This window comes from Arachis hypogaea, chromosome 13 (genome assembly GCF_003086295.3).
Source record: "Arachis hypogaea cultivar Tifrunner chromosome 13, arahy.Tifrunner.gnm2.J5K5, whole genome shotgun sequence".
In the NCBI taxonomy this organism is placed as follows: Eukaryota; Viridiplantae; Streptophyta; class Magnoliopsida; order Fabales; family Fabaceae; genus Arachis; species Arachis hypogaea.
In genome coordinates this window covers 59,953,541-59,976,195 of record NC_092048.1, presented here as the reverse complement: position 1 = coordinate 59,976,195, position 22,655 = coordinate 59,953,541, and the positions used below count along the sequence as shown (strand labels likewise).

The 22,655-nt window shown below is 34.9% G+C and overlaps 1 protein-coding gene across 1 annotated transcript; it reads right to left on the bottom strand.

The window, feature by feature from the left end:
* Nucleotides 1-4,247: 4,247 nt before the first annotated feature.
* LOC112738430 (regulator of nonsense transcripts UPF2) lies at nt 4,248-22,408 on the bottom strand. The gene is made up of 17 exons (XM_025788896.3): nt 21,955-22,408; nt 19,814-19,901; nt 14,200-14,402; nt 13,525-13,869; nt 13,216-13,320; nt 12,919-13,046; nt 11,931-12,104; nt 11,567-11,648; nt 10,716-11,003; nt 10,415-10,612; nt 10,218-10,319; nt 9,350-9,601; nt 9,047-9,265; nt 8,601-8,771; nt 7,164-7,349; nt 5,937-6,410; nt 4,248-5,439 (listed from the first exon to the last, which is right to left on the bottom strand). Exons 1-17 carry the CDS (start codon nt 21,970-21,972, stop codon nt 4,939-4,941), a joined length of 3,534 nt encoding a protein of 1,177 aa, XP_025644681.1. The 5' UTR covers nt 21,973-22,408; the 3' UTR covers nt 4,248-4,938.
* Nucleotides 22,409-22,655: the final 247 nt, after the last annotated feature.

Below are 22,655 nucleotides of genomic sequence, written 5' to 3'. Positions count from 1 at the left end.
GGACGGTAACTCCCGGATTAGTCTCTCTGTTGCGCATACTCAGGAGGAATAATTTCGAGGGATGAGTGTCCTACCACCTTCTCCTTTCAAAGGGAAACGTTCTGAGGGAGAGTGCCCTACCACCTTCCTCTGGATGCCGTATGATTCCATGGGTTAGTGCCCTACCACCTTGCAACCAGAGAGAAACGCATACTCAGAAGGAATAATTTCGAGGGATGAGTGCCCTACCACCTTCTCCATGAGTGAGAAATATGAGTGGAAAGCCTAGCTTCAACCCTCACATTTGAACGTAGACGGGAGACTACCACAGCCCCTACGATGGAGAACAAAGCTTATCATAAATCGTTTTCAGTACTCAGCAAAGTCATCTTTCCACTTCGAGTCCTAGACTCGTCTCGAACACCATCAATCCGTAGCTCCACAACTCATTACCTTAAACATCATTACAGTACTCCGCCATCTCATTCGACTAATCCATCCTCAGTACTCCAAAGACCTAAGTATTTGTCTTCTAATCTTCTTACCAGAAAATAACTGGTTAAACCCATTTATAGTATTCTCTATATTCCAAAACCTAAAATCAAGTGGAGACATCCTAGGTAAGCGTTACGAAAGTTTACAAGCTTGCCAGGAAGGTAAAATAGTTAAAAACAAGGTTTTCTTTGAAAAACAGGGCAGTGTGTGTACGCATAAAGGTGTGCATACGCACAGAAGATAAAAGTTTTCATTTTAAATGCACGCACAGATACGTGCGAACGCCCTCAACAGAATGCACTTTCCAGCGTGTACGTGCGTACGATGTTGTGCGTACACACAAGTTGCAAACTTCGCAGGGTGTGTGCACGCACCAGAGTGTGCGATCGCTCTCAATAGTAGGCATCTCCTTGTGTGTGCATGCGCACCAGTGTGTGCGTACACACGTTTTCAAAATTTCACAGGGTGTGCATGCACACAAGGCTGTGCGTATGCACAAGTCAAAACATAGCCACTGTTCAGAGCACGTGCACAGCAGTGTGCGTGCGCACACAAACCAGAACTCACAATTTCTGCAACATCTCAGAAATCAAATTTTTGGCACTAACTTACAATGATCATACTTTACAAAATTCATATTTCTATAAAATCTACACCATTTTAAAGCTCTTTGAATTATCTTTAATTTGATATAAAATTCTTTTAATTTAAAAAACCGTAGCTCAAGATATGATCCGTCAAAGTTCAGCAAAAATCCATTTTTACCAAAAATCTCTAAACCTCAAGTTTACCAAACTCTCAATCCAAAATCACTTATTCCACATTCAAAACAGTCCCAAAATACCTAAAATTATATTCACATACTTCCTAATCATTCTAAAACCTACCAACATATAATTCCATCAATTCCATCCACCAAATCCCACTTATAAGACTCAACCCTCACTAATCACTTCACCATCCACAATAATTATTAACACCAACAACCAAAACAATTCCTCATCAACATCAATATCAAACAACATCATCTTCAACCAACTCAACAATTATCAATCCATACACTAATTAAACCACATTTTCATCATTCCAAACCATTCAAATTAATTGTCCTACGACTTATTATTACCAACACTCATAGTCCTACCTCCAAAGCAATTTCACGACACATAATACACATACACATATTTAATCAACCAATACATACAATTTTAACCTATCTCAGGGCCACTAGCCTAAGTGTCCAAAAATATTATATATTACATAAAGGAAACCGAAAGCATACCTTGGTCGATTCCCAAAATGCACCAAACCCCAAAACGAAGCCACCAAACTCGATCCAAAGCCTCAAACCAACTCCAACAAATACCAAAACTCAATCTAACATCACATAACATACAAACATCAAACCTAGGACTCAAAAAACTAACTAAACACAAGGTTTTAGTGAAACCTTACCTTACCCAACAAGATTAGGAATAAAATCCAACAATATTCCAATGTTAGATTACCCCTAAACAAACAAAACACAAAAATCTACTTAAGAACTAGAACCAAAAACGTGAAACTGTTAGGGCAAGTAACTGGAGTGCAAGTTTTGATTTCTTACCAACAAATCCTAGCTAGAAATGATGGGCTCGAAGAGAGCTTCGCGTGCCCGCAAATGGCTCATCAATTGGAGCTCCGGATTAAAAGTTATGGAGCTTTAAAGGAGGAGGTGAATAGTGAAACCCCTCTTCTTCTCTCTTTCACTTACCAGCGCCCCTTTCTCTTTGGTGAGCTGAAATGAGCTTTTATTAAATGGGTATTTATATGTTGGAGCTTGGGCCCGGTTTGGACCCGATCTGACCCGGTAGAGGTTTTAGCCCGTTTGGCCCACTTTGCGCCAAAACCTTTAAAATTGGCACCCGGTTTTCGATTTCAAATTATTTTTATCCTTTCAAAATAATAAATCAATTTTCAAAATCTTATTTTTCTCAAAATACAGTACCGGATAGTCTAGAGCCGGTACTGCCGGCTTAAGCACCGGTACACATTTTTACAAAAAATTTTCACAAAAGATACATTTTCCAACTCAGAAAAATTCATTGAAATCAAATTTCACTTTTATATTTTAAAAGGAACATTTTTATATTTTTAACCGATTTCGGGAAATTAAATTATTATTTTATAAAAGCAGTTATTCCGGTTCTTATACAAAGCTTAAGTAGAACTTACTGTCGGGTATTCCAATAGAACACCTGAATGATAATTTTATAAATTCTCTTGTTTGAATTTGATGAACAAAATGAAGAACAAGAAAAAGAATTAGAAGAGAGTAAAGGAAAGAGATGAGCTCTAAAGTTTTTAGAAAAAAGTCTTTGTGAGAGGTGGGTTGAAGCCCTTTTACAGTCTCAAGCTATTTTAGAGGGAGAGTACATTCCTTAATGGTTACAATGTCATATCCAATCTGCTCCTCTTATCCAAAGGATAGTTACTAAATGGGATAAGTAGCAAAAAATATTTTTGGATGTTCCTATTATTTTAAGTCTCTTTAACTAAAAATACGTATAAGAAAGAAGTTAATCTCCATAAGTTAAGGTAGCGATTCTAACACTGATCTGGGTGTTTGTGGCAAAGAGATTTCTGGGATAAAAGGATGTTCATGACATATGACATTAGTGAAGGGATATTTAGTTTGCTTCATTTCAAACAAGGTGGCAATCTCTATACTTCAAATCCAACTAATCCACTTCTACTAATTTAGTTCCTACCTAAAGAGAGATTCAACTCTTTAGGATATTCTTTTTGGATTCATCTTTCTGGTCCAAGACCTATAGGAGAAATTTCAGTATTTGTTGACCATATATTTGAGACATCTTAAAATTATTTATATACAATAAAATTACACTTTTAGTGTACAATCAATTTTATTATTATTATTTGTTTACTTCGTATTTTTCCACAATTTTAAAAACGAACAAAAATCAAAATGGAAACAAAATAGTATACCAAATTCTAATCCAGCATCAATTCACGTCCATCCTGATTTAACTTTCACTAGTCTAGATTCTGTTAATTCGTCAACTTTTTCTTGTTCAACTTAGGCATTAATTAGCGATAATAGATATTTAAATTATCATGATACACAAACACTAACATTGACACAGGACACATAGACACAAATTTAAAATTTTTATAAAACACGGAGATACAATACTATATATATATAGAATATACAGTATTTTTTTAGATAAATTATAATGATCTTTTAGTATTTTATTAATATTAAAATTATTTTTTATTAAAACACGATTAGACACAAAAGACACGCGTGTCCAACGAATATCAATAAATATCGTGTTGACATGACAAATTAGGAAAGTATCCGTGCTTCATATAAATTATCTTAATGAGACTAACTCTCCATGCTCTATTACTTGATACTTTAGTGTATTCAATAAGCTAAATCATCCCGTCCAAAAAACAATAATAATAAGCTAAATCAGCCAAGTAGTTTGAACCCAAAAGGGAAAAAACATGAAGTGTTTCTTTAACGAATAGTAGAATTGGATGAGGGGCAAATTTTATTATCAAATCTAAAAAGAAAATGTGTGTGTAGATTTTTTCTTTACTAAAAAGAAACAATCTTCACTTTTGCCCAAAACTTGACTTTTCACCTTAACAATAACCCAAAAACAAAGCAACGAAAGCATGAAAGATTGAAAGGCATATTTTCTCCAAGTGGCTGGAGGGCTGTCCTTTTTCATCAGAAACCATCCTGATGATTAAGGGAATTTTAAAATTTTGACGCTATGATCATTTCCATTTTTGGATTCCAAACTTACTGTTGGAGTTCATACAAGAACAGGGAATAAATTTTCCGGCTTTTAAAGTATAATACAATCATTACCTATTCATTACTGTTGACAAGAATATAAGGGTGAGAGAATCATAATATGCAAGTGACTTCGATTGAGTGACTATGACTACACAGACACGATTTTGAGGGTTATTATAAACGCTAACATAGCACCAAAGCATTTGCCTACTGATTAACTCTTGAAGGTCATCAAAGTCATACTTTGATTTTACCTCTTCAGTCTTCATACACACAATGCTATACAAGAAGCTTGGTGGCTATGATATATAATTACATACTTCATCTGTGCATGTTATCAGCAGGCCACCCACAATCCCAAACAATCCTACATTCAGCCTCAGGTCAAGAAACCACAATATTCTGCACATCTTGACATTACCCTAAAACCTCTATATCTCCGACACACCATGTTCTAAGCCACCACTTAGGAACAGGAACAGTGATCTGATTCAATCAACCTTTCAGGCTGTGGGAAAAGCAAAGCATGGTAGCTGAAACAGGGCTAGAGCCATAACCATGTTTCCTCTCAGGAACTTTTGTTTGCAAATACCAGTCATGCCAAGGGTAAGCAGATTATATACAATATCTGCCTTCCAATATTGCATTTACCTCCTCCTGCCGTAGTAGATGCCACTGCCAGTATAATTGTGATGCCGATGCCGTCCGCCACTCCTACTGCTGGTTCCTTCCAAAGTGTTGCCACGGCCACCAGTCCTGTTGCCGCCACTCAACATCCAATTTGTTGGTTGGGACCCTAGTCCATTAAGCTCCTCCTCTTCTCTATCATTATACTCCAAGACAAGCCTCTTAATGTCTTCTTTCTCTTGAAGCTCAGCTGCTTCTTTCTGTTTTGTACTCAGAACCAGTGAGGAATCCCGTGGGATGTACATCTGTTTTGTTTGCTGCTTGTTCCCACGCTTCACAAGAACTCTCACTTGAACCTCTTTGTTTCCACCGGTCTCCTCACTCAATGCCTCATCACCACTTTCACCACCAACTCCTCTCCCATGATGATCCTTAGTGGATCCCTCAAATACATTCATTGGAATCATCATGTTCAATGTAGGACGGCCTCGTAGCTCCTGCCTTCGCTGTTCCATACTCTCCTGCATTATCATGAGATCAAGTAGTAAGAAAATGGCTAAATACATCGAGGTAGAAAATCCTAATCTTATTCCAAAATGAAGGAAGTTGAAATTTAGGCATTGAAAAGAAAAGAACAAATAAAATAAAATCAATATACGATCATAAATAAAGCTAAACTAAGTGTAATATCATGACATAAACTGACCTATTACTGTTATTTATACTACCTACTGATCTAAATTAACATAATAAAACTGCAAGAGTTATGGTAAATTCTACATTCCCAATATTCTAACAATATGGAAAGACTAATCGTTTTAGTGTCTCCCTTTTTCCCTTAGATGTAGAATCCTGTTGATTCCATTTCAATTTAAATAACATAGATAAAATGAAACTTTCATCTCATAAGTCCAGGCATATATCTGATGAAGTTCTCAAATGAATCAATCTATAACAAAGCAAGTTCAATGAGTGTCCCCAAAATTTTGCAGAAATTAAGGACCATGTAAACTCTTGCCTGTAACACAGCCTTCAGCTCCTGTTCAAAATTGGCTTCCTCCAGAGGGTCCACCTCTGTCACCTTTTGTCTCACATGGACTTCGTCTTCCTCATCAGAAGCAGGTCCAGGCCCATCATCATCATCATCATCATCATCCTCAGTCTCACATCCATCGTCATGATTCTCATCATCCAACTCTTCATCATCATGTCCCTCCGCATCAATGGTGCCACTCCCTGAGTCAGTGTCACTGTCATTAACATCATCTTGCACTCCATTCTCTTCTGCACCATTATCAATGCGTTGTCCATTGCTTACCACTGTGTTAGAACTAGTCCTACTCAAAGGCTTCTCAGTATCAGAATGTTTTTCACTACTGGCCTTATCAGCAGAAACCATCCGATCATGTTCTTCAAGTTCTACTAGAGCTGCATTCACTTCATCAACAGATGTATATCTAACCATATTGGGGCGCAACTCCGCAAACAGATCCTGCATACAGCAAATAATGAGCAAAAACTAGCAATGAAAATAAATGGAGTAGATGGTAAGTTTAGAAAGCTAACATTTAACAAATAAAGAACAAAATATAGGAAGCTATCTTCAAAAGAAGAATGTGTTTCCTAGTTTGTAAAATGAACAATAATGGTTGGATGAAAGTCATTTAAACATCCTCACTTGACAGCTACGCATTTTTTTTGGGGGGAGGGGCATAGTATTGGAACCTATATGACCAAGTGGTTTAGAATTCGATTATCATTGCAACTTTTCTCAGATAGAAGTTATATATATTAGCTCATTGTAGGGTGAACTAATTCATTATTCATGTTTCAATGTCAATATTCTTGCATTGGAAAGGGGATGTGCAAGACATAAAACCACCCATGTGAAACTTGAGAGCTTAAGTGTGTAGTGAAGATGGTCCATCGTGATAAACAGAGAAAAGCAAATGACATATTAATTGGTTAATCCCTTTATCCAAAAAACAATATAGATGGATAGATAGATTAATTAACATGTTACACCCTATAGTTTCATTGGCTTTCCAAATAGATCAGTAATTTTAATGTCTTTAGTTCATTATTGCTCTTCATACTTTCTAAGACAATTCATAAGGCACTATTTAAAAATTCGAATTGTAAGGACTTATTAAACTGCATTATTCATTAAATATGTTAATATAATAAATTTTTTATTTTAAAAAAAAAACGTAGAATGCATATGGCAGAAGATTGCCCGACTGACCTGCAAGTCAAATTCAATGTCGAGAGGCAGTGCACCTTTGCTTAAAATATACCTCTGGAAGTGTATAAGGAATCGATCAAGTTTCCTCTTTGAAGAGCCACGATCAAAGTAATGTCCACAGGTTTCAAGAAGAGTAATGATCAATCTTATACGAAAACAATCTTCAGGTGGATCCAGTGCATCTTGCTGATAAACAAATTATCATGGGATCCAGAATGTCAGAAGGTTCTCGTATAAAAAGTATGTAAGTCAATGGATGTATGAAAACAACTCAGACATATATGTATCCAAAATCATATATAACACAACCATGAGATCCTTTTTTATGAACTCAACCACTTGCGGCAAACATTTTTGCAGTTCTGGTGAGGGGTTTAGACATAAGTTATAGTTAGGCTTATTATATTGTTCGATAAGAAAATAAAGTGCAAGCAAATGATGGATAATGATGGATAATGGAGGATCACATCTATCCCTACATAAAAGTATGACAAATTATGGAAATTGCAGAGGGAATCAGATTTACAGATGAACCACAGTACGGACTATTCAAGTATTCAAAGAACCAAAGAAGTATCGGAGAGTAGGATAACCAATCTGTGCTGGTTAAAGTTTCAACAAGAAATTAAGATCTTGGACCTACCCCAATAATATAAGATTAAATTTTATTATAGAAGAGCCCTCAAGACATTTAGGCATTTAGCATCTGTATGATGTAAAGCATGTGGTTTTCTTAGAGGATTTTCCCCCACTCTCTCAGACATGAGAGGGATTGGAAAGCTGCAGTTCATTTAAGTTTGCCGCCTTGTTTGTATTTCTTTTGGTTTAGACGAACTCTTTTCCTCCACCCCATTACCCTCAATACATTAACGAAGTTCTTTATTTTGTTATTTAAAAAAAAAAGGAAAAAGAAAAAAAGACTGAGAATGTTGTGTGTGTCAGAATATTTGGCAATAAAAAATCAAGAGGAAAATTAGTTACTGTATCAGAAACAAGGATGCTGCAATATATGAGTCAACGCACTTGCAAAGATAGAAAAGAGTGTATGAAAGAGAAATCCCATTGTGGAAGGAAAGATGGCAGAATCTTGCTTTAGTTAGTTTGGACATGAACACTTGTAAAAGCAACATGAAAGGTAAGCTAAAGGTGGAGGGCAGGAGAACCTAGAAAAACCATACAAGGAACTGTTGGAACAGAATGCCCATAGCAGGCACTCGGGGGGGACGAAGCTTACTTGTTGTAGAAGGCAATCAAACTCAAAGGAAAACTCTCCTAGCGAGTCATAATAAGACTAATGAAAGTAATGCTCTCCAGTCATTAATATTGGAAAATAAAAGGCAAAAAAATACGTGCAACATAAATGAGTACAACACAACAGGTGCAGAATCTTAATTCCTTATGCTTAACAAGGGAATGTAAACAGAATGAATTTAATACCTCTGGTGTCCCATGGCCATAGATGACGATAAGATATAGTGTCTCAAAAATAACAGATGAATCCACATGCTCATAGTTGTAAAGCTCCCCTAAGAATCTCATGTAGGCAATGCGTCTTTGCTGCATCCCATAGTCATTTAGTTCCAGCCCAACTCTAATCTCCTCCAAAACCTGAAATCATGGTCCAAAGTGCCAATTTCAACCAGTCTATTTAGAACAGAAAAGTCAAATGTAAGAACAACCTCAAACATTAAATAAAGATATTAAAGTTTTGTTGTTATTTAAGATGTTAAATTAAGTATGCACTCCAATTTAGGCAACCCTTTTTAGTCAGACCTAATAGTACAAACAAATAAAATACTTGGTAATCACTACGATCTAATTGAAATCATTTTATTGTGGTGAAAAAGTCACAAATTAATAAAGCAACATTTCAAAATACCAACCTCATCAACTATAGCCACTGCAAACTCATCATGGTAGCGACTTAAACCAGCAGCAAGAGAAGCAATCAGATGGATCTGGCCATATTTCCCTTTATAGACCTTCAGGAAACATTTCAAAAGATATGGTTCACATTCACTCCATGGTAATTTTCTAAGTTGCCTCAACACATGCTCAATGGTAGACTTATCCAGATCAGAGAAAAGTAATTTTCTGATATACTGCAAATATATTATCACTTATAGTGTTAATTCAGATGTTGAAGATATTAAGGAAAGAAGAGTAACTTGAAATGAAGATTACACCTGATGCAATGGTGGACGGACTTTAGCCACTCGTGCAGATCTTTCTGGAGGCTTACAAAGGTAATATGCATTTTCCACCAAAGTGCTATGTCTTGGATCTAAGTTCTTCACATTTTTCAAGCGCATCAGTATCTCTAACATGTTCGTCATACGTATAGTAGTTTCTGGTGACCGGTATAGAAAACGGCCACATGTTTCAAGAAGATTGCAAGCTACATCAATGTTGTGATGAGTAAAATCATCTAAACAGGCCTGGAATGGCAATAAATTAATCAAGGGTTAAATATTGCAGTATAAAGATCTCATGAAATTCATTCTCTTTAACATCTCAACAAATCTATATGGTGTGAAATCCTTTTTTTTTTTGGAAAGACAACCATGGATTTGGCAGAAATCATGGTTGCTTACAACAGTGGACGTGCCACTGCTTTCAATTCCCTGTCATTAATGTTTATTGTTGTGAAATGCTAAATAATGAAGACTCCTCTCACATCATTAAAAGTATACGTTAATAGATAAGGAGAAACATTTTATTCTAATATCTCAATAGGGAGCTAGTTGTCATATTAGGAAAGACCACAAAGGCAAAGTGTATTTCATATGGCTCAAATGTAAGTTATTGATACCTGAGATTTCTATAATTTAGAACTCAGACGTAATAAAATGAAGTGTTTTTTAATCAAAATAAATAAAGTGGAGTTTAAAATATTGAATGCAAAAGTTGAAAATGCAAACTAATCATAAGGAAAACAAACACTTCTTACATCATAACTATGGCTCCAAACACAAGCTATATCAATAGAAAATGCTCATAATAAGTAAAACCAGTTAGCCTTGATTTATAAATTTGATTATTCGCCTCTTATACCTTCAAACAACTAAAGACTAGGCCAGCAGGGGCAATTTTGAACTTGCAAAGTTCTCCTATGAACCTGATGTTCCTTATCTTTGTCTCAATATTCATCTGGTCCTGTTGAGACATTTTAAGAAGACCAGATTAAATACTTGCATATAAAGTCAACTACCAATTGATCCACACTATGAAAATTTATAGGTAACATTAACCTTCTTATTTATTAAGAAGTTGAATTCCTCCTCCAACATCTGCAAAAGAATGGAGGAGACATCCTTCATACAAGTTGAGAGTGTAGCAACCATGCGTGAGTAATATGGTAGCAGCTCCAGAGATGTCCTTGGTACATTGAACAAAGCCCTCACAAGTTTTTTCCGATTTGATTTTGAATTTAGATAACAGAATTCTACCTAACAATTGTTTAACGAAAAGGCAATAATTAATAATATTGATTAATACAATAACAGAATCTAAGAAAATCATAAGTAACAGAGCACAATTTGATATCCTTACAGTCAATTGATCTATAAGGTCCCGGCTCACACAACCAGGAAGTCTTTGCAATAAAGCATCCAAATTTGTCCCCTCAAGGCTTCTGAGTTTGTCCTTTTCATTTTCCCCCTTTTTGTCATTGTCTTTTTCTTTCTCCTTCTCTCTTTCCAATTCTTTTGATTTTTCTCTTTCTTCCTTATCCTTCGCTTTTTCTGCACTTCCTCCCTCTGGCAAAGCAATAGATTCTGCCGATGCATCTCCACTGTCATGGTTGCCCAGTTGACCTTTGTCAGATTCAGGTACTATTTCCTTGAAAATCATAAATATTTAAGTCAGTGCATATAGCAGAAAGTTGGCAAGGAAAAACAGTTGACAAAATATTCACATTATTATTAAGAATGGAATTGGGTAATGGGATTGTTTGAAATAATTTTTTCAATGCTAAAAGCACAATTAAGAAGTGTTAGGACATGCTCTGTGAAACATAAAATAAGATACAAGGGGAGGAGTAAAAGTACATGTAATCCTCCAGCTAAGAATGAAAAATATATTTCTATTTTCTAATCTCTAAACATGCCTAATAGTGTGTGTGTGTGTGTGTGTGTGGAGAGAGAGAGAGAGAGAGAGAGAGAGAGAGAGAGAGAGAGAGAGAGAGTATCAGAGAAAGTAGTGTAATTGTTCATTCTGAATGATTAATCATTGAGTGGTTCACTGCGTCATGGTTGATCCCAACAGAGACAGACGACCAACAGTTATATAAGCATTGGATACATTAACAGTCCAGTGACTAGGATCCAGGGCAGAAATTATTTAGAAAATAGCAACCAGAACATCCTGGAACAAGCTAAAAAACTTTAGATACAACTCCTTACAGTTGGTTGGTCTTGACTCTTCACTGATTGCTCACTTGTTTTTGGCTCTGCTTCGCCCAAAAGCACAGCAGGAACAAAAGCTCTGGAGAAAAACAGACTAGATAAATATTCTTCTAAAAGAAACTAGCACTAAAACCAATTAAAGAAAAGTTAAACCGCTGATGTTTCAAAGAGTCAAGAAAGCATAGGGACAACAGGCAAGTGGATTGAAGTATTCAGGAGGCGCTTTTCAATGAGTAACGACTCAATATTGGTCCTGTCACAGGATCATCATTTGATAGCAAGATCGACCGCTCAACTAAATGCAATCTCTTTTTAAAATAAGTTGATCCACTGGTCCTTTTACTTTGTTAGAAATACAAACCTTAGGTCGGGTAAACATTCATAGAAAGCCCTTGTATCTTCATCATCCCATACAGGTTCAGCTATAGAAGAATCTTTCCCACCCGCAGATGTAGCTTCCTCACCAGTAGTAACTCTTGTTGTGTGACCATCTTCTGGCATTACTGGAGGTTGCATATCAAGTGCCTCTGCCAATCTGTAACAACAGAATTATAATATTTCTTTCCTGATTATAGAACAAGCCATTAACAATTGGAGGTTAAAAGAACCAAAGAAATAATTAGACATCTAATTAACATTCAACTGACCAAGGATTTGACCATTAATTTCCATTTGTAATCTAAAGCTCCCTATGTTGGATGATAAATAGCTATTTTTTCTGAAGAGAATTATTTAATTAGTAATGTTAGAACTATAGTGACCTGATTAAAAATTCTTTTAAAATATAGGGAATTATAAAAAACCTTCAAATACATATTGCCATATTCACATTAAAATTTTTCATATATAATATTGATGTATTTACATTGCCTCATATTCAATACCATATACTGGAGTAGTATACTAAAGCAAAATTATTTTACAAAATGTTAAAACTATATTTTATTTTATGCGTTTGAGGAGACCATGCATGAATGATAAGTGACAATACATCATCCGTATACCCTTTGAAATGTAGCATCAGCTGGATGGTGAAGCCCTATTCAGACATAACACCATATTAGATCAATACATTGGCCACCAGGATGCATTTGCTTTCATCCAACAGATATCTCAAACAAGCTATCCTAGATTATCATATTATGGTTTGCCTGCAATTTTCTTGACTGCGTATCCACATTGTTCAAGGCATTCATGCATCTATGTATATACCAGTAATAGAGGGAGGAGGAAGAAGGAAGGGGGCGAGGTATGCATGCCAATTGCCTAGCAGATGAGGTTAACCGAAAGCATGCTCAGTTTTTAATAAAAAAGAAAATAAGTAGTTGGACCTAATCAAAGAAACTTACGATGAGATGTTACGATACAAATGGTCATAAGATTTCCGAAGCTTTTCATATGAAGCAATATTTTCATCACTGAGCTCTCCTTTTGCGTTAAGAATCTTAGAATTTTCATGCTCCATTAGTCGAAGTGACTGCCCAGAAATGAAATCCATCAATAAACACAATGGCAAGACAAACCATTGGCACAGAAGATTTATGGAAAGTAAAAAGGCAGAGCAGAGTTGAAGACAAGAATGAAAATATAATTTAACAATTTAATTCAAAGAAATATCATCGGTTCAGAAGTGCAGAAACACTTACAGAATGCTCAGACTGAAGTAGTTCTGCTGCAGCATCATAAAATGCATAACATGCTTTCCTGAAAACTTTCTTTTGATCTGCCGTAATGTTAAGGCCTTTAAAAAACTGTATCAGCATGTCAATAATGAAAAACCTTAGTACAAAGGCAGACAATATATAGCCCAATTTTCAGTAAAAGCTAAGCTGGCATTCATTACTGATTTAAGTTAACTATTAAGTACCAATGTAAACCGCAAAATCCAGACTGGACAAAATTAGAATAATATAGACTTAGCAGTGCTATCAAAGAAGAATATATAAAAGAAATACCTCTTCATGAATTTCTGGACCAGAAACAGGAAGTCCCAGAAAGATTCTCCCTTGTCGGGCAAAGCTAGAAAGAAGGGTCAAACTAGTTTGTGCTGCATCTCGGTCTTTTAGCTGATCCATACCAGTTAGATCTTTTATGATATTCATGAAAATGTTGCCATCATCAATAACTCCAACAAAATAAAGCTCCAATAGAAGTTTCAAAGTACTGCGTTTCTTCATTGCCTTCAAGTTTCTGTCTGCATCTGACTCATCCCCAGGCTTTCCTGGAGAGAAAACTTTGAGAAGTCCTTGAATCAGGCATGGGGCAAAGTCCTTGTACCTCTGATGAAGCAAAGAGCAGACCTTTCCCAAATGAAAAGAGAGGATCATATATGAGGAACCGAGTATATAAATAAATAAATAAAATCCTAATGATTCTATTGGAAAACAATGTGTTCAGATTTTCGTTTCTATTTTCTTTTTACAAATTCCACCCTATGAATCTTCTATTAAAGAGAGATATTAGCAGCAACTTGGGATAAAAATAATACAATTTTTAATGAAATCAGAAATTACACGGCAAAAAGAGAGTACGTCATGCAAATCTATGGATCAAATTATCAATGAATTTCACTATATTTATTACTTTATTATTTATTTGATAAAAAGGAAAGAAAATTGAGCATGATATACCTGAACTGCTGCTTGTATATCTGAGCTTCTAAGCTTGGCATCACATATAGCAGTCACAGCTTCACTGACAAATTTGCTTAAGTTGACACTGCGCAACTCGTCCATCAGTGTTTCACGCTGCTCTTCATTAATCTGCTTCAGTTTCTTAATGACTGCAGTATTGCGCTTAATGCTTGAATCCAGAGTCCTTAAAAATCCTGAGTCTGAATATAATAGGAAATTATTTTATTATTCATTCAACAAATTTTTGAAAATACAATATATATTATAGAATAGACCAGACATTGTATTTTTATTTTAGCATTTTACGGCAAGAAAAAAAATTACTTTAAAAACATCACTTCTTACATAATTGTATAATTATTTAAAAATAAACATGATCAAAGAAATAATGATCATTTAAAGCGAACCATAAGTTGCTGATTATTGCCGAAAAATTGACAACCACCGATCAGTTTCCTACTAGGTGAGACTGACTGGATTCTTTTGACATCATGTCCAACCAAAGACCAAATATTCAGAGGCTTTTAGATCAAAGTCACTCTATTCATGTTGCACATCTTTGAATACCCAAGAAAGTGTGGAAATTAGACGAAAACAAGACAAAATGACATTGTCACTGAGAGTCGAGAGAATTTAGAAAGAGAATCTGTGCTAACCACAGAGCCACATAATGATTATTTTCAGATGAAACATGAGAGCTGAGACAGCTGTAAGTTTTTAACTAATCTAACCTCTTATGCACGCAATGCTACTGTTTAATATATAATCATTCTCGTGTCTCACTGCCTCTACCTAACGGCTTAACCCTTTGGGATAACTGATTTCAGAACATGGCCTCATGAGTTTTCTAAGACCAAAAAATACAGAGTTCGATCCTTGTTACTCCCATTCTTCTAAAATAAAGATAAAATTTCAGCACAAGGCAAAAATAGACCTATGCATGATCCACGCTGCAAACCAAAAAGAAGCTTTTGCATGAGGGGGCGTGTTATATATCTAACTATTCATATGCCTCTACCTAGCAGCTTAAACGTTTGGTTTAAGTGATTTTATGACACCTACTACACTAGATTTATATAAAATGTAGAAATTCACCTAAATACTTTACCACACTCTAAACAGCCATAAAGTACAAAACGGACATGATATTTAAATTGTCAATCCTCTTCCCAAAATATATATATATATTACCCAGTTGATCTAATTCATATCTAGGAACATTTAGGTGACACAATATAATTATGCCAATAGCAATAGCAATTGAGTTCCAACTACAATAGTAATAGTAATCAGGTATGAAATAATTCTAAATCATCCAGTGGGCAACTTATCATCCTTCCACACTACCCTCCCCATACTATGAAAGTTGAGAACACACTCAAAATTATCAAAACTCACAAGGACAATAAATCGCATACCAATTACCAACCATGTTTAACTTATACATCGATGGCAAACTACCAAAGAAAACCAAGCCCCTACAAGTAGATAAAAAATAAATAAATTGTTTTATATGATAAAATTACCAAAAACGGAGTATGAAACTATTATTTATATTATTTAGTATCTGATATTAAGGGTCAATTCGGTAAAAACATAATTTTGAAAGAGCTGTGTTATATGTGCTACTCTTGTATACAGCAAAAGTTGTACAGCTTCTTTTGGTAATAAAAACTATTAAAAGATTTTATAAATTATAAATACTAAGAAAACAAGTCCTTAATACCAAAAAGGAAAGGTCCGAAGACTGGTATACATATCATTCCTCATTCAAGCACAGCCTTTGGTGGGGAAAAATGTTTGAATTTCCGATTCTCTAACCAACTTTAAAAGTTCTGAACTCTCAACTCAAGAACTACTGTATAGATAGCCAACATTCAATCCATACGGTCAATGACCAAGTCACCTAGAAGCCTAAACTATTGGGTAGAGGGCCAAGAATGGTTTTTATAGTTCAAAATACTAACTAACAAAAATGCCATTGGTTCTTAAAGTATGGACAACATAGAAATATACTTTAGACATTATAGAAAATGAAATTTAATTTAGTTGGTGGAAAATGGAGGCACGATCAAACTCTAGTGAATTGGTCATAAAGGTTGTGCTGCCACAAAAAAGTCAATCTATTAAAAGCTAAATACATTATATGAAAATGAAGGCCCGTGAATTGTTTCCATCATCCATATTAAACATTATGTAGATGTAGATGTATCTAAACCCTAAACCCTAAACTAAATAGGCATAGAATTTAGATATTGAAGGGGAAAAAAATCAGAACAGCACTTTATATGAACACCAGGCAGTTTTAAGGATAAAGTTTACAATCCACAATCACACAAAAGACGAAGGAACTCAAGATATCTATTTCCCTAAATGATGTACAAATGTGATGTGCAGCAAAGAGTGTAACTCCTATACTTGATTCAACCAATATAAGGGCATCATCAAGATTTATCATTTTAAAGATTTTAGTATCCTATTTTTGTCCAAAACATGATCACTTGAAGCAATGCATACAGCTATGAGGATGTGTCTAACTAAAATTGTCCAAGGTAAAAGCTACAAACCATGATATTTTTAAAAGGTTACTGCCGCAGCAAATTTCACTCTCACAGCAGACATGATATATAATAGGCCTAATAGCGTCATCTGATTCATGAAGCCAACCCAACTTAATGGGATAAGGCTTTGTTGTTGTTTAGCTTCCATTGGGCCACATTTCACTTTCCACTTTTATCATTCCCTTTGATAACTATTATCTTTTTATTCTTGTAACTTCCGTCAACTTCTCTTAACCTTAATTTCTATAACTTGTACGTTAGAACACTGAAATAGTCACCAAAATATAATAATAAAATATTTATTCACTTCAATGTCAATGTTTTAAAAGGAAAATAGAAATGAACTTTTTAAATTCATAATACCCCGTTCAAACTAGTACTAATAAGAAAGGGCTTTAATATATTGCATATAAAATAGATTTATTTAGGTTTCAATAATTTTGTTTCAACAGAAGCCCAAGCCTAGTGTCTATGCTAGAATTCAATCATGGAATCAAGCAGCCTATGTTTGTTTACTGTCTCCCAACAATGAAGACACAGATATAAAGACGCACGTATACACAAACATAGATACACATGAATACATGTAGTTTGTTTAGTTGATAAGACACTAACAAGAATACACACATTTATCATTAAGAACCAATTTTACCCCTAATACGAAAGATGATGTTGATGATGAAGGTGACGAGGATAGAAAGTAGAATTTTAAAAATTTTGAAGGGTCAAAATTGTAAAAGAAAAAACTTGTGTCTCATATCTAATATTTGTGTCTCAACTTTTTGGCAAGACCCTAAATACATGTATCTTATGTATAGAGTTGTGTCTGATGGACATGGACAGCAACCAAACAGTCTTGGTGTTCACGAGAGAAATAAGCACGATGATACACGTCAACCATTTTTTTAAGATACAATTTTTTTATGGAGGATAAACTATCATTTCTACCCACGAATGCTCAGAATGCTGACAAATATACCCAGGAAAAAATGAAACTAACATTATACCCATAAAAGATGGGCTCCTCTTGACAAGAGTACACAAACCCTAAAAAAACCACTAAAAATACCCAAAGTGCCCTTTTTCTAACTTAACTCTAACTCAGTTCATCTTCATCTTCATCTTCATCCTCAACTCTTCTATCTCCCTCTCTTGCTCCTCCATGATGTCAAAGAAGTTCCTTCAAAGTGGACAGAACCTTATGTTGACATAAACCTTTAAATTTCAAGTTGATATTATGAAAATTCTGTGTTGTCTAAATTATTGGTTTTTGGTTATGAATGGTAGCGGCAAATGGGAACTCTGAGGCGGTGGTGAGGGTAGATGATGAGAGTATTATAGACTTTTTAGAACTTTGTGTGTCTTATGCATCTGTTTTTGCCAACCATAACACACACACATTTTTTTGTCTCTGTCTTTAATCTCTATCTCTCATAGTGTCCACTAACTAAACGGAGCACAAGAGACTAAAACACAAATTGAGCTAGTGCACTTGGGAAACTCTCCCTCTATTGTATTTTACATAATGTAAAGAATATATGCATTTGTATTGCCAACACAAAACCTATGAGCATATATAAATATAAATATTATATACAACAAAAACTATATACTAACCAGCCCTATCAGGATTCAAATTGCTTTGTCGTAATGTCATCTTATGTATCTATTTTTGCCAACCAAAACACAAACACATGTATTTTGTGTTTTGTATCTTTAGGCTGCGTTTGTTTGCTTAGACATGGACATTGATACATAGGCATGGTGGTATACGCCCACCATTTGTTTGTTGACACGAATTTTTAATGGACACGGTGGTACACAAATACATACAAAATGCATGTTTTTAGTGTCTCTCCTTGAAGCTAGGACACTAATTTTTAATGGACACGGTGGTACACAAATACATACAAAATGCATGTTTTTAGTGTCTCTCCTTGAAGCTAGGACACTAAAACACAACTTATAGGACACAAATTTTTCCATTTCTTTCCCCTAATTAATTTAAAAAAATTCCAGCTTTATCCCTACCTTAACCCTATCCCACTTAACCCTTCTTTCTACTTCCTCTTCTTTCTAACCGTCCTCGATTCTTCTACCTCCCCCCAAATTCTTCTCCGTCCGCCATTGATGCCGCCGCTGTCACCATGCCTCCCTCCTTTGACGGTCCTCTCTCTCTTCTCTCTTCATCGCCACACTCTTCCTCCCTTGCGTTCTCAGATCTGCATTTCCTCCGCACTCTTCTATCGTCGCGGTTCTCAAATCTGCACCACCTCCGCATGGCTGCCGCCACTCGTCCAGATCTGTCGCCCTCGCCGTCTAGCCCTCGCAACACAGCTAGTCGCAGCGCCGTCCAGCCCTCCCGACACAGCAAGTCACAGCACTGTTGCCTTCCAGCGCTCATGACCCAGCAAATCGCAGCACCTTCCTCTGCCCTTCTCTCACTATTTCGCTCGTGTCTATCACTCTCCCGTGACTTTTCTAATTTTGGTTATGGTTACTGTGATTATTGCCTCTGCCTTCTGTCATTTTTCTTTTCTTTCTTTTTTTGTGAGATAAATCATGATTGTTAAAAAATTTATCAACAGTGATTTTTGGTAATTATAGATGATGATAGCGATGATAAATAGTGGTAATGATGGTGGTGGTTGTAGATGATGGTGGTGTTATTGGTGAGGACAAATTTTTCATTTTGATATGAATGTAAATTCAGTGTACTGTTGTGTATGGTGTTGCCAAACAAAATAAAAACTGTGTATGTTCATGTCTATGTATTGTTCTGAATTTATGTCTCTGTCCATTGCTGGTTAAGAGAGCAGCAAACAGAGCCTTAATGTCTATGTCTCATAGTATACGCTAACCAACCAGAGCCTAAGAGACTAAACACAAATTGAGCTAGTGCACTTGGGGAAGTCTCCCTATATTGTAAATTTGTAATTCACAGAATGTAAAGAATATATGCAAAGAATATATACATTTGTATTGCCAACACAAAACCTACAAGCATATAAAAATATAAATATTATATACAACACAAACTATATACTAACCAGGCCTATCAGGATTCAAATTGCTTTGTCGTAATGTCATCTTTGCCTCAATTGACTTTTGCAACTCCTCAAGGCGTGCAACAGCCTCCTACACGTGATTAGAAGAAGATAGAACTTATCTCATTCAGTCTAAAATGGAAAAACAATACAAGAACCTAATTATACAATTTTCCTACCAACATGAAAGCTAATTTTGATAGTGAAACTAAAGTTACCCTCCAAATAGGTGCATTATCTACTATATATCATAAAAACTCAATGTTCCCGGTAAAATCAATTTTCCCTCCAATTCAAGTATCCAAAGTTTCTTAAAGTATCCCCTATAATTAGAACGTCAACTAATCAAAGTTCCCACTTTATCACTTTGGATCCCATTGATTCTTTTCACTTTGTACATCCACTTTGAATAATGCATTTCATTTTTCAGTAGTCAATTGATAAAGCAAATATTACAACAATCCATGCACTGTTTTTTTTCCATTTATCTATTTTTAGACAAACATGTATAATTATAAATCATTATTAGTAATCAGGTTCCTTTTAGTAACATAGCATTTAAGAACTGGAAACTCCATATGATCAACATGCTTTGCTTCTCTACTCTACCATTCTTTCTGCTACTCCAATATAAAACTTTAAGGTCATTCTTCTTTTTATTGATTTTAATAATCTCTACTAAAATCAATGTATCCTCACGTTAATTTCTCAATTTTGTTTATTTTCATTCATATATGCAACCATCATTGTTGTTTAGTTTTCGTCTTCCGTTGTTTATGCGCTGCATAAAACATACAATTGGAAGGATCATATGAATCCTCAAACATAAAATAAGTAGTAAATTTATGGACAAGGAGAGCCTCGAGAATGTTCTTACATACACTAAGCCACCAAAACGAATTGAATCATATAGAAAGTTGTTCAAGTAGTGTGAAATTGTCAAAGACGTACTTCATAAAAGGTATTCTTCTTGATACAGTAAGTTACTTTCATATTTAATGTAGATTGACTATTCTGTGAACTACATGACTACGTATAGTTAATTTTTATAACTTTATTATATCACTTTATTTCAGCCAACGACAAATACTGCATCAAAGAACAAGAATTATGTCTCTGAAACATACTCTCAAAATGAAAGGCCACTTCCAGATTTAACAAATGTCATATATCAAAACCGAGGTATGTTGTCATAGTAATAAAGTAGTTGTTATATGTAAATTAAATATGACCATTATATTGTTAATGTTAAACAAGATGTTAATATTAATTATTTGTTTTTTTTTTTTTGTCATGCTAAATCTTTATTTTCCAGACATTTTCTTTCTATCTAGTATCTAATAATAAAAGATATGATAAATAATAAGTAATGGACAACCTTTTTAAGCTTCATTTTGAATCGGTTGTGGCCAATTAGATTTTATTCAATTTGGCCTAATAAGAATAATGTATCCTGTTTCTACTTGGCTAAATGGACAACATAATGGACTCGCTCTTGAAACAGTTGAAACTCAAAAGAGTGATCATTTACATTTCTTTATCAAAAGCTACTTTTATGAGAAAACTTCCTCTTATTTTCATGAGAAAAACACAATTGAAATGCACTGTTAGGAAAATAAAACTGTTAAAACATCCCACCCAAGAAACAAGCCTAGAATCAAAACAAACATAAAGATCATAAAAAACTCCAGATCCAAGAATCGCAACAAAACTCTTAACAATATTAATATTGAATATAAACCAGTTCATACAATAATCAGAACAACAAAACATTATTCAATAACAGAAAACCCAACAGATAATTATACAATGATAAAGAAAACAACCACCGTCAGAAAATTCAGAACCACAAAACAAACCAGTAATCAAGAACAAAAATCATAACAAATATCAAGAGCAAAGAACTTTTTCAGATCCCCAAACCAGTCCAAACATTCAGTCCAACCCTAAAACATAACGACACTCAGATTTTCTCAGATCCAACAACTAAGAAGAACCGCTAATCATAGAACCCAACTACAAATTGTGGATAAATATTTATATTGCAACAATATTTTTTTACAAAATAAATACAGGAAACTTCATAACAGCAAAATACAATGAGAGGTAGTTAAAAAACACAAGACAAAAATTCAAGAACCAACCTCAGGCTGAGGCTCCATTCTTGATGATGCAGACAGAGAGTGACGAAATCCACGGAGGAGTTGTTTCGGGGAGCACGGAGGACGTCACGATGGCTGGTCTGTTTCGCGCTCCTCGGAGGGTCACGGTGGCTGGACTGCGCTGCGCTGCAACGAGGACGACAGCGGGTTCTGCTCCGTGCTGCTGCCGCGTGGACGACTGCGGCTATGGGGAAGAGACACGGAGAAGAACAGTCTGATGGGTACTTGATTTCTTTCGACGGAAAGGGGGCAAAACGACCGCCTGTAAGGCGCCACGGCGGAGTAGTTGGATTCCGAGGGGATGTGAGTGCTGCGGAGGTCAGGGATCAGAAGATTGGAATTGAGAATGTGGGTTAGGGCTTGAAAGGCACCAAAAACATAAAATTACATGTTTATATTCTATTTTGATACAAATATGGAAACATCTATTGAAGTTATTTAAAAAACTTGTTGAGCCTTTTTGTACTGAATTTAAAAAATTAATTTTATATTTTTATTTTAAAATTATAAATTTAATAATAATTAAAAATAAATTATAAAAAAATAAAATATATTAAATTATTTAACATGTAAAATGTTAAAATAAATAAATTTAAATAAAAAATTAAATTAAAAAATATTAATTTGTTATTATGTGTAACAAAATTAATATAAAAATTTATTGATATTATTTAAAGATTAGT

Excerpts from the sequence above, each read along its gene's own strand:
- LOC112738430 (XM_025788896.3), bottom strand. Across the intron at positions 9,266-9,349 it reads TCCGTCCACCATTGCATCAG|TATATCAGAAAATTACTTTT; the intron begins GTGTAATCTTCA and ends ATATATTTGCAG. Across the intron at positions 5,440-5,936 it reads AGCTGAAGGCTGTGTTACAG|GAGAGTATGGAACAGCGAAG; the intron begins GCAAGAGTTTAC and ends ATGATAATGCAG.